At 39.7% G+C, this 13,435-nt stretch overlaps 1 protein-coding gene across 1 annotated transcript in view; it reads left to right on the plus strand.

Moving 5' to 3' along the window:
* GLCE (glucuronic acid epimerase) overlaps positions 1-10,576 on the plus strand; it is a 118,007-nt gene extending 107,431 nt beyond the window's left edge. Inside the window, exons 3-4 of the mRNA XM_081228779.1 lie at positions 850-1,095; positions 6,586-10,576. Coding sequence (XP_081084905.1) covers positions 850-1,095; positions 6,586-7,610 — 1,271 coding nt within the window. The 3' untranslated portion in view covers positions 7,611-10,576. The remainder of the gene's footprint in view (positions 1-849; positions 1,096-6,585) is intronic.
* The last annotated feature ends 2,859 nt before the right edge of the window (positions 10,577-13,435 follow it).

Consider the following 13,435-nt stretch of genomic DNA (forward strand, 5'->3'; position numbering starts at 1 on the left):
TTTAAGTTGCCTAATCATAACTGGCTTTTTTTAAAAAATAAATTTATTTATTTATTTTTGGCTGTGTTGGGTCTTCGTTTCTGTGCGAGGGCTTTCTCCAGTTGCAGTGAGCAGGGGCCACTCTTCATCGCAGTGCGCAGGCCTCTCACTATCGCGGCCTCTCTTGTTGCGGAGCACAGGCTCCAGACGCGCAGGCTCAGTAGTTGTGGCTCATAGGCCCAGTTGCTCCGCAGCATGTGGGATCCTCCCAGACCAGGGCTCGAACCCGTGTCCCCTGCATTGGCAGGCAGACTCTCAACCACTATGCCACCAGGGAAGCCCCCCATAGCTGGCTTCTTAAGCAAATACTTTTAACCGTCAGATGATAAAGTTACTAGACCACATCTTGACACCGGAGGGAAAGATTAGTATGTAATTAACTTGACTGTTAAGTACAGATGTTAAGAAAATTTCAGGTTTAATATTCTAGAATAAAGCTGGTAACATTAACTATATGTATTTAAATTGTGTAAAACTTGAATGTATGAAACAGAATTATGAAATTACATCTGTAGCTATGAGCAAAAGTAGCACACATTAAAAATTAGTCCTTCAAAGGATGATCTACAACATTGCATTGCTATCTGTCAACAAATAATGAATGAGAGTGAATGAGCATTTAGTTCTGTTTTTCATTTCTGATTAATTTGGTACTTGTTTTTAGTAATTATGAAAACAGTGTAATAAGGAAGCTTAAAAGTTGCTGATAACCCTATAACTCCCCCAGAAGTGAAACAGTGAAGAGTGGTATTCAGAATAGGATTATGAATGTCTGGAGATAGTTATTTATTTTGTTTCTCTGTTTTATAGGTGTACCTCTATCTACACAATGGGGACCTCAAGGCTATTTCTACCCAATCCAGATTGCACAGTATGGGTTAAGTCATTACAGCAAGAATCTAACTGAGAAACCCCCTCACATAGAGGTATATGAAACAGCAGAAGACAGGGACAAAAATAGCAAGCCCAATGACTGGACCGTGCCAAAGGGCTGCTTTATGGCTAGTGTGGCTGATAAGTCTAGATTCACCAATGTTAAACAGTTCACTGCTCCGGGTAAGTGATGTGTTTTTATATGTGTTTGCTAATTTTATGTTGATTTATGGCACCTGATACTCCCTTAAAATTGTTTTTATGGTTTTTAAAAAACACATTAGCAGATGCTTGATATTACATATATGAAGAAACAAATAGTGTCACCCAAGTGAAATCTAAAAACGGATTTTAGCTAAAAAATTTAAGGTTATATAAGGAATATTTACTGCATGAAGAGCCAGGCCACAAGAACCAGGTTACTGCATGATGTCTTTCTCCTTCCAGGGAACCAGATCCCACAGGAATAAAGTTTCTCAGTTTTATTTTAATGTTTCAGCACAGCACTCATCCTTTAATTTTTAAACTATTTTGCATTAAGGCAGAAATTTTTCTTTATAGTGAGAGCCATCCTTTCCTTTGCCTATTTTTTACCAGTAGCTTTTTATTTTTTCAAAGTAATATAGCATTAACAACCAGGCCTGCTTTCTATATTGACTTTTGTTAATGTACTAGATTGTTTCAAACTTCATATAAAGCCATTTCATTAATAAAATCTTTTATAAAATCAAATTAACTTTATGCAATATTTGCCCTTTTTCTAAGACGGTCCCATTAATTGGGATGTAATGTATTTCTCTCCACTAATCAATATCCATGAGAATTAATGAGTTCATTACTTAAAAAGACAGTGGAATAATTTTAGTTAGCACCTCAGGCTTAATTTTCTGTGGGTGGAGTGGGGGGAAATGTTGTCAAGAACAGAACTCATCCTCCCTCCCACCAACCTTGCCAGTTGGTAAATAAAAAGAGAGAAAAGGTTATAAGACCTTTTCTGTATTCTGTCCTTGTCCTTTACTGATGACTGTGTGATTCACAGACCTTGAAAACAGCAGTACAAATCTACTCATTCTAGATGGCCTTAAGTAATGGATTTATGAGTGCTTAATGCAATGCAAATAATGGGTGGTGACCTTTACTTTTTATTCTGTGACTAAAACTTCTTTTATCCTATGGCATTCTGTGGTATTCCAGTACATAGAGCATCTTTGCTTATTGTAAAACAACAGGCTTGACTGGGTGAGAAAGTACATGGAGATGTTTAAGAATATTTAGCTTATGATTTATAGCAGGAAATTATTAGATTAAAAAGGACATTTGATTTTGGTTGCATCTAGAGGGCTTATTTTTACACTGATTAATAATGTAGTCTGGATTAGGGTGGAAAACAGCACACCTCATCTCGATCTCCTCAAGTGCTGGGAGGTTTTCTAGAACCATCTCTTGAACTCTGCCCTATTCAGAGCAATGGATTTCATTGTGCACTTTTGGGTACCCTGGTTAATACAAACAATAGGTCTCCTCATACTAAGTGAAGGACCTTCACTTTGGCCCTTCATTCTGCAGCCAGCAACCAGAGATGAAACTGCTTCCCAAGGTGGGTTTAAGCATATGGAGGAGAGAACTGTCTGTGACAGACATTCTGCCAGTGGCACACTAGCTACTCACAATTGGAACTCTCTGTTGGTAGGAGTGTGCTACCTCAGAATGTGGTGCTTGTTTTGATATCTTGGATGTGTCTGGAGTTGTGTTTGATACAAGTATATGAGGGAGAGTTAGTTGGAGTTGTTGCTCAGAGCAGGAAAAGGAAATCAAAAAGGTGAGACGTTTATTGAAACGTAGGAATGGGAAATGAGGCTTTTTAGATGATATAGTCTTCTTGGGAGATAAATTCAGAGAATCATTGATGAGAAGAAATTGGAACTTGTGCCTAAAAGCATAGGCCTAAGTGAAGTAAGGCTCTGGAAGACCAGAGGCTACATGCTGTTGGTCTTTTTCCTTTTTGGCCTTGATTTTTTTTCCCTGAAAGGAAATAAGATTATCTAGAGGGAAAAACCATAACATGGGTCTGCAGCATATTTTTTATTGTTTTGTTTGTTGAAGAATGTTTTTTTTCCTTCTACCTAATTTTAAAATTGAATGAATTAAAACTTTATACCTGTCCTGCTTTATTAAATTAGCTTTCCCTTTCCTAAGCACTCCCTTCACTTCATTTCCATGACCTCACTTTCTCCTCTCTGTGTAGCCATTCCTTCTGAGGCTTCTTATGAACTTCTCTTCTTCTGCCTGACGCTTGTCTCTCTGTTCCTTGAGGTTCTGATTAAGGCCTCTTCTCACTCCACATACTAAACCTGTTGATTAATAACCGTTCATGTTATGTGTGAAAACATTGATTTAAAGACTATTCTTAAATGTTTATCATCCTTTGTTGCGTAAAGTACATTTATATGTACCACATATACCAAAAATAGACACTTACAGTGACTCCTGGGAATAACTGGTCAGAGAGAGTAGTCATGGATTTCAAGCGGCAGGAAGCTGGAAACTTTCTATTAGTAGATTTAAAGCACAGGTCTCCAGATATCTTAGGACTCTCCAGTAGAGCTCAAAATCTTGCCTGGTGTATTTCCAAAGTGGTTGCCATAACCACAGTCATGTCCCAGTTGCTACCATTCAGACCCTTCTGAGTGACGTAGACAGGATATTTAACCTCTCTGTACATCTATAAGATAGGAATTAAAAGACCTGTCTCATATGATTGTGGATTGATTTAAATTGGGGATTGTGACTTCTTTGTCACTTCTCCTCTGTGGCTCAATAACCCCCTCTGGTGGTGTTAAATGACATCATTCATTACTGAGTTCTTTGAACTACATAATCTGTTATATTGAAACATAAGGTGATTGATCGAACTATATCATTTCATTAGATTTGTATACATAAAGTGAAAATTAGAATGGAATTCTGAGAAGAAAATATAATTCTTCAACTTTCTTACATTTGGACTTCTGAAGATGGTGGTGAGAATGGATGCCATAGTTAACAGTGTTGTCTGATTAATGAGGCATTACCATAAGAATAAAAAAATAAGTACCTCTCAAGATAGCCTCTGCTGAATATAATTTAATCTTGAGTAATTCATAAGTCAATTCAGAATCCTGCGAAACATCCTGAAACATCAAGTATGTTGTACTGAGCATCAGATTCCATTTACTATAGATACAGGAAAATGCCAGCTAAGAGAGAGGTTGCATGTTGACATTTCTCCAGATAAAATGGATTTTTACTGTGTTAGAAATATACTTCTGAAATCACTTTTTTAAAAGTCAAAGCATCATACATCTAGCAAGATGTTCTCATTCTCAGTACAACTTCCATAATTGTCTATTCCATCAAATGAAGTAATTAAGAGCTTTGGGTCAATTATATCCACACTGGTAGAGTCCAGTGTTGGAAGAGTTAAATGATCAGCTCAACATGGTGATAATACTGTCCAAGCTAATCACACTGTTTACACTATCATCAGTTCACACTCCCAATCATTGCTCCAATAAGGAGCACCCAAGATTTCCTCAAGGACGCCTTAAAGTAGATCTGATTCTATAGCTATGTTTAAGAGAAATAATTCTTCCACTGGTTATTTTCATGAGGATGGTATTTCCAATATCATTTCTTTTTCACAGTCTTTGAGCTTAGACCCAGGAACCCTGGTTTCTAGTCCCTGCTCTACCACTAGTTAGCATTTGGCTTTGGGCAAACCTTTTACCCTTGCAAAGCCTCCATATCTTCATCTCTAAAATGGAAGCAGTAATTCCTGCTCTACCAGCCTCAGAAGGTTATTGTACAATAATGTATTGTATAATACATGTGAATGTATTTTTAAGATTTATTTTTAAGATTTAAGCTCTGGGGACTTCCCTGGTGGCGCAGTGGTTAAGAATCTGCCTGCCAATGCAGGGGACACGGGTTCGAGCCCTGTTCTGGGAAGATCCCACATACCACTGAGCAACTAAGCCCGTACGCCACAACTATTGAGCCCACGTGCTGCAACTACTGAAGCCCACGCGCCTAGAGCCCGTGCTCCACAACAAGAGAAGCCACTGCAATGAAAAAAAAAGCCCGTGCACCACAACGGAGAGTAGCCCCTGCTCACCACAACTAGAGAAAGCCCACGTGCAGCAACGAAGGCCAACGCAGCCAAAATAAATTAATTGATTAAATAAATTTTAAAAAGATTTAAGCTCTGTATAGACCAAGATATTCACATTTACCTTTAATGTTATAAAATTTGTACTACATATATTTTTGTTGTTTTTCTTCCTTTTTTTCTTCTTCCTCTTCCTCTTCTTCTTCCTGCTGCTGCTACTGTTTGGTTTTCATATGCTCAGTTTCTTTTCTTGGTAGAAGTCAACTTTCTGAGAGTCAGCCATCATCGTACTATAGACATGCAAGAGAAATTTCCTATTTGACAATTTGCCAAGTAAAACAGCTCTGCTATTTTATCAGCCTCTGAAACCATTGGCTTCAGAATCATCATCATCATCATCATCATCATCATCATTTTATACTATGTTCCAAGCCACTATCCTTTTTTTTTAATCCTCACAGTTAACCTTGCAAAGTAATATTATTTCTACTTAACACGTGAAGAAACTGAGGGTCAAATAGGTCTATCTTGTTGAACATCTCAAAGCTAGTAAGTGGTGAAGTGAGAATCCAAACAAAGATTGTTTGTTTTAACTCCAGAGCCTCCCCCAGTATTCCTCACTTTTTGTTGACTACATGAGCCGATTGCTTAATTTCCAGAATTTATTCACAATTCCAATGAATATCTGAAAACAAACCTATCATTTTCAACATCGATTGGTGATTCAGAGCATGTATTATACAGCCAGACTAGTCAACCTGTGTTCAACTCTTTGTACCTTAGGCAAGTTACTTAACTTCTGTGTCTGTGTTCATCATTCATAAAGTAAGAGTAATAATAGCACTACTCTTGTTAAGTGTTATAATGACTAAATGAGTTAATATGTGTAAAGCACTTAGAACATAGTAAATACTTACTAAATATTAAGTAAATAAAATTTTTTTAGGGAATTTCCTGGTGGTCCAGTGGTTAGGACTCCATGCTTCCACAGCTGGTGGCCCAGGTTCTATTCCTGGTTGGTGAGCTAAGATTGCACAAGCTGCGCAGCACAGCCAAAAAAAAAAAAAAAATTTTTTTTTTTAATTCACATCTAACCATTCTTTTCTTCTAGGATCTTTCTTGTAATATTATGTGCTGAGCCAGCTTTTGGCTATATTTTTTCTTTTTGTAGAATGGGTATACTAGATAGTCATTGATTATTGGTCAGCCAGTATTTGATCTAGAAAAGGCAGTTTGACCACAGTACCTTAGCTATCTGCTAAGGCCATTAACCCCTCTAATGTAAACTAGACAGGCCAAAAGGTAAGAGCTTTGCCCTGATGCTCACAAGCCATCACGGACTCAACAATTGTCATCTGTTTATGGTTAACTTAGTAAAAATAAATTTAAAAAAAAATCTGACATATAAAATATTGAAGTATTAATTTTGTATGGTCAGTGATTATCAAGGATGAATTGCAAGTAACTTTTAAATACAAAGAGCTTCCATTCTAACCAGTCTTTTTTGGTATATTTTCCCCCTACAGAAACCAGTGATGGTGTATCCTTGCAACTGGGGAACACAAAAGATTTTATTATTTCATTTGACCTCAAGTTCTTAACAAACGGAAGTGTGTCTGTGGTTCTGGAGACCACAGAAAAGAATCAGCTCTTCACTGTACATTATGTCTCAAATACCCAGCTAATTGCTTTTAAAGAAAGAGACATATACTATGGCATTGGGCCCAGAACTTCATGGAGCACGGTTACCAGGGACCTGGTCACTGACCTCCGGAAAGGAGTGGGTCTTTCCAACACAAAAGCTGTCAAGCCAACCAAAATAATGCCCAAGAAAGTAGTTAGGTTGATTGCAAAAGGGAAAGGCTTCCTCGACAACATTACCATCTCTACCACAGCCCACATGGCCGCATTCTTTGCTGCCAGTGATTGGTTGGTGAGGAACCAGGATGAGAAAGGTGGCTGGCCAATTATGGTGACCCGTAAGTTAGGGGAAGGGTTCAAGTCTTTAGAGCCAGGGTGGTACTCTGCCATGGCCCAAGGTCAAGCCATTTCTACATTAGTCAGGGCCTATCTCTTAACAAAAGACCGTATATTCCTCAATTCAGCTTTAAGGGCAACAGCCCCTTACAAATTTCTATCAGAGCAGCATGGAGTTAAAGCTGTGTTTATGAATAAACATGACTGGTATGAAGAATATCCAACCACACCTAGCTCTTTTGTTTTAAATGGCTTTATGTATTCTTTAATTGGGCTGTATGACTTAAAAGAAACTACAGGGGAAAAACTCGGGAAAGAAGCGAGGTCCTTGTATGAGCGTGGCATGGAATCCCTTAAAGCCATGCTCCCCTTGTACGACACTGGCTCAGGAACCATCTATGACCTCCGGCACTTCATGCTTGGCATTGCCCCCAACCTGGCCCGCTGGGACTATCACACCACCCACATCAATCAACTGCAGCTACTCAGCACCATTGATGAGTCCCCAATCTTCAAAGAATTTGTCAAGAGGTGGAAAAGCTACCTTAAAGGCAGCAGGGCAAAGCACAACTAGAGCTCAGAACCAAAATCATATTTCAGCCTCTGCTGTACACAAAAACTACGGGCTCTCTGTCAGCAGAGCATAGGCACATTTTAAAAGGTTGTATACTAGGTTTTTGTGGATTACATCAAAGTGATAAATGATCCTTAAAACCAGTCTTCTAAGATAATTGCATTCCATGAGTTGGGTGTTTAGAAATGTAGGTGGCATTTAGAGCAGAAAAGTGTTTAGTCAATGGGTGAATGAAAATGTTTAACTTGGCCTTGCTTATCACCCTATACAGATAGTTCCACAGATAGCCCAGTCCTCTCGGTTTGGGAAAGACAATGGTAAGTAGCTCTTACTGGCCAACTGTCCAGCACTTGCCTGCAAACTTAGTATGGGGCTCTTTTAAAATGTGGTTATTTATGTTTATGTTGAAAGCAGACTTTAAAAAAATAATGTGCTGTAATACAGTAAATATGTACTTGTAGCCTGAATAGTGGACTGTGTGCAACTTTAAAAATGTTTCTTTTCTATATATTAATTTCTTGGGAGTGAATGAGCATTTGTTGCATTCGTTCAATTTGTTATATATGGAGAATATTTTGAATTTATGGTTTTCTTGAAACGTGTAAATTAAAAACACAACCAGTGTTCAGGCTTCACAGTTATATAATGTAAGCACAATTAAAATGAAACTTGTTGACTGCACAAGAAATTACATAAATGTTATCTGTTTTATGAAACTTGATCTACAATCAGTAAAGGTTTGATAATCATTCTATCCCTCCTCTACCCCCATTGTGGTGGTTTCTTTTTGTCACTATCTAGAATTTTGTATTTCATTTCAGACTATGCTAGAGAGTTTTTTCTATGTTGGGGGGACATTTGGGAATTTTTATTATAAACCTAAATTTGGGGAGGAGGTGGTAATTTTGATAACTCCACTACCACTGTCTTTTTAAGACTTTTTTTCCCCTTTAAAGAAAATTACTGGGTCAGATATTATAAGGTTTATAGCGGGTTTTTTTTCCTACTTAGATCATTCTTGGTCGACAACTTTCCAAACTATTGCCTTTTGTGCATCAGTGTTTTTCCCTTGCAATTTTAACTTTAAATTATTTCAGCTATGGGGTAAAAGTGATGCTACTGCATTAGCTGTACATGTGTAATCAGACCTTTATTTTGGTTTTATACCTCACATAAATAGATATCATAGCCCTCATACCCTGGGTAGTGTCTGCTATAAGACTTCAGGCAGTAGGTCAGAATTGAGGGAGGCTGATTTTGCTGTCTTTGTTTTAATGTATGACAATACACTAAATCAATATAATAACTTATACAGAATGGAAATATGAGACCCCATATTTTCAGGGTACTGAGTCTGACAAACACCGTGCAGTGTGTGTGTGACCTGTATGAAATGCACATCAAGAGCCAGGTGGGCACCTGCCTGCACGCTACATCTTGATTGAACTCAGCCTACCAACACCACTTGGAAACTAGACAATACATACATACCTATGTACAAAATATATGTATCAGTGGCAAGGGGGGCAGGAACGAAGATCTACAACTGAAGATAATATTAAGTTGGCCATGAAAAAGTAAGTTTAAACTCCCAATTTTTGTGACCACAAGTCGATTTTGCCCACAACAAAACAGTTGTGGGTTATTAGGTTTCCCCCTAGATGTTGACCTTTGTAGTTCTTATACATTAGATGTCTCAACAAGAATATCTGGACTCCTTTTTTTATTTCAGGGCTCAAAAATAAACCTTCTCCAATCTGGAAATCGTTTTTACTCCATCGTATTTGTTATTATTTAGAGCAGTCCAGACTTCTGCCTTGTGTTTGCATACTGGTACTTCAGATTGAGGGAATCAAAGAAAACAGTATGGTACTGCTTCTGTGACAAATATCAGTGCCTTAACAATGTGGCTGTCTTTTTCCACTGAAAAAAGAAAGACATTTTGATCTAGAAATGGCATTGCTATTTCATTGCTGTTGGTTTCACACTGCCTTCCATGTTGCAACAGCAACTCGATTTTTCCTGTGATCCCAGAATTTTCGAAGAGGGTGAGTTGACCCTGTAGCAGCACTGTCAGTACAAACCAGTGGTTCTCAAACTAATGCCTCAGAATCACCTGGGAGCTTACTGAAATACAGATTCCAGATATTCAGTAAATCTGCCTGTGAAGCATGATAACCTGCATTTTTTTAAAAAGTGTTCAGGTAATTCTGATGCAAGTGAACCGGGGGATATATGTGGAGAAACACTGCCCAAGACCATCCATCACATTTTTCTTCCTAAGCACCTGTGGAGTTTTCTAGGATTTTAAATCATACAAAATGTTTATTTAGTCTGAGCTTTGTGAGAATGGGGAAGGTATTTTAAAGTTTTGTTTTATTTCTTTAAATTTTTCTTTGCTCCAAGAATATGGGTATTAGTTGTTTACACTTACCTTGAGTTAGCTTTGATATTAAATTAAACCTATTGCCACTTCAGTTATAAAACCAGCCAAAAGTTTCCAGATGAAGGTCAGGTTTGACCCTTTCAGAGTTATTGTACATAAAGGCTTCATCCAAAAACCATCCAGTGTATGTGAGGAAATACAAAAATGACACACAAGCACAACTCTACAGATGTGGCAGACCTTTTTCTTTGTTGGTGTGCAAACTTTCACTGAAAGCTGCTATTTTCATCCTCCTTTTAATTGTTTTTCTTGTTTCTCCTCCATTGTACATGTGGGTTATAGACCATGTGTTAAATATGCAATAAAGTGTTTACTGGATGCCCTTTTGAAGGGTAGTCCTTTGTAAAGCTGTACAGACTTTGCAGTTTAAGCACAATGTGCACATGTTAGTTTTATATACAGCAAAACTTGATTTTTTGCAGATGAAAAGGTATTTTGTTTCTATACAAAGTAAATGGATTGTGCTTAATGTAAAGCAGCTTTATATAATTGTAAAATAAAGTTTTTATCTTAAAAGGAACATACCTGGATGTTTCTCTTTCTTCTCTGATTATTCTAAGATTACTTGAGCCCAGCAAGCATATTTCTGACCATTTTCTGTTCAGCTGGTGACAACTAGTCAGGCAACAAATGTTCATTAAAGGTGTGTCAGGCCCTTTAAGACAAAGTGGGGAATATCATATAGGCCTTCATCCTAAGGAGGTTTAGTCTATAGGGGGAACACAATGTCCACAAAACAGTTTCAGAAAAATAAAATGCCAAATTGTGTGGTCAGTCAGGGTAGGTGTTACAGAGGAGATAGCCTAAGCAGGGGCTTCAGGCCTGGGTACCAGGTGGAAGAAGAAGAAGGGGTAACGTGAGCAAAAGCAAGGTGCTGTGGCAGTTGTGAGGATGCCCTTTCCCATGCTAATTCAGGTAACCACTCTTGTCTGATTCCGATTTATTTGAAAGTTTTGTTCTTGCTGTATTTCCCATACATAACCTTCTCCAGAACAAAAAGCATTATTTAATCTCCCCCACTTCTTCCTCTCAGGAGGTAATGATCTAGGCTCCCTGATGTGTATGAAACCAGAGACTAGTCTGGCTTCCTGTTATGTTTCATTGCACATTACTTTTTAGATTATCAACATTCTGCACCATTCCTATAATGGAATTCCAGTTGATCACCAATCAACTTTTTCTACCTGATGGGCGCACATACCTTGACAGGCTGCTAATCAACGTTGTTGTCATCTCTTCTTTCTCTCATCCTCAGTTGGGAAACAGCCATAAGACTGCGAGCAGTCCTTGGTCTGAATGAGGTCTTGCACTGCTCTTGCCTTAATTGTGCTATCTTTAGCCAAACTGTTAATACATCGGCCATTCTGCTTTAGCACACTGAGCATCACATGTTTGCCTCCCCATTGCCCTTGAGAGGAGACAGACCCTGTTTCCGTAGTCTGGTGAGCTCTCCTTTCCTGAGGACGCCTCCTTTGTCTCCACAGGGCTTTTTTATTTCTATTTTTTAATTTATTTTATTTTTATTTATTTTTGGCTGTGTTGGGTCTTTGTTGCGGCACGCAGGCTTTCTCTAGTTGCGGCGAGCGGGGGCTACTCTTTGTTGTAGTGCATGGGCTTCTCGTTGCAGAGCACGGGCTCTAGGCGTGCGGGCTTCAGTAGTTGTGGCTCGCGGGCTCTAGAGTGCAGGCTCAGTAGTTGTGGCACACGGGCTTAGTTGCTCCGCGGCATGTGGGATCTTCCCGGACCAGGGCTCGAACCCGTGTGCCCTGCATTGGCAGACGGATTCTTAACTGCTGTGCCACCAGGGAAGCCCTCCACAGGGCTGTGATGGCCACGGTGTGCCATGTGACTCTGCCTCCCTCTAACAGTCATTTCTAACATGACTCTTAGACCAGGGGTGAGTCCCTCACTCACGCTGGGCCAATCAGTCTCTTCCCCAGGAAGTGGAAATTGGGGTGGATTTAAAAAACAAAACAAAACAAAACTGAAGCAGATATACAATGAAAAGCAGATATGAACACAGAATCTTTTTTTTTTTTTTTTGCGGTTCGCAGGCCTCTCACTGTTGTGGCCTCTCCCATTGCAGAGCACAGGCTCCGGACACGCAGGCTCAGCAGCCATGGCTCATGGGCCCAGCCGCTCCGCGGCATGTAGGATCCTCCCGGACCGGGGCACGAACCTGCGTCCCCTACATCGGCAGGCGGACTCTCAACCACTGCGCCACCAGGGAAGCCTTAACATAGAATCTTGACAATGCTCCAGGACCTGGGTCCAATACATTTCTTTTTCTTTTTTTTTAATAAATTTATTTATTTATTTTTGGCTGCATTGGGTCTTTGTTGCGGTGTGCAGGCTTCTCATTGTGCTGGCTCTGTTGTTGCAGAGCATGGGCTCTAGGTGCACAGGCTTCAGTAGTTGTGGCACGTGGGCTCAGTAGTTGTGTCTCGTGGGCTCTAGAGCGCAGGCTCAGTAGTTGTGCCGCACGGGCTTAGTTACTCCACAGCATGTGAGATCTTCCCGGACCAGGGCTCGAACCCGTGTCCCCTGCATTGGCAGGTGGATTCTTAACCACTGCGCCACCAGGGAAGTCCCTCCAATGCATTTCTGAGGCCATCGGCATTCCACTCCGGTTCCATGAGATTCCACTGTATCCTTAGGATAAGTGAGCCCTACTTAATAACATAATGTCTCTATTATAAAGAAAAGTGTAATGTAAGTTCTACATTTTCTTTCAGTCTGGACCACTGTATTTGCTAGGGTTGCCATTAAAAAAAAAAAAAAGCCACAGACTGTGTGGCTTAAATAGAGGAAATTTATTTTCTCGCAATTCTGGAGGGTAAAAGTCCAAAATCCAGGTGTCACCTGGGTTGGTTTCTTCTGTGGCCTCTTTCCTTGGCATGCAGATGCTGCCTTCTTGCTGTGTCCTCACACATGGTCATCCCTCTGTGTGTTGTCTGTGTCCTAACCAGTCATATTGAATCAGGGCCCATTAATTCAGAAACCTCATTTTACCTTAATTACCTCTTTAAAGGTCTTCTCTCCAAATACAGTCACAATCTGAGGTCCTAGTGGTTAGGACTTCAACATGTATTTTGGGTGGGACACAATTCAGCCCACTAGCAACCATTCTTCCCTCATTAAGTGCACAGAAACCAAACCAGCTAGGGTTGCCATTTAATTTATTGACAACCAGCTAAGGCCCAAACTCAGAGACCTTTAGGGAGTGTTAGGTGGACTGAAATCGAGACCGGGGACCCTGGAGGCAAAAGGCTCTCTGGCTCTGCTGTTATCACATCAGGAACTTACTCCACCCCCATGGGCTTCAGTTGCCTCCTAACACAAGTCCAATAAGAAAGAACTAGTTGATCTTAAAGTTTTT

Source organism: Mesoplodon bidens (assembly GCF_964165515.1).
Source record: "Mesoplodon bidens genome assembly, chromosome: 3".
Taxonomy (NCBI): Eukaryota; Metazoa; Chordata; class Mammalia; order Artiodactyla; family Ziphiidae; genus Mesoplodon; species Mesoplodon bidens.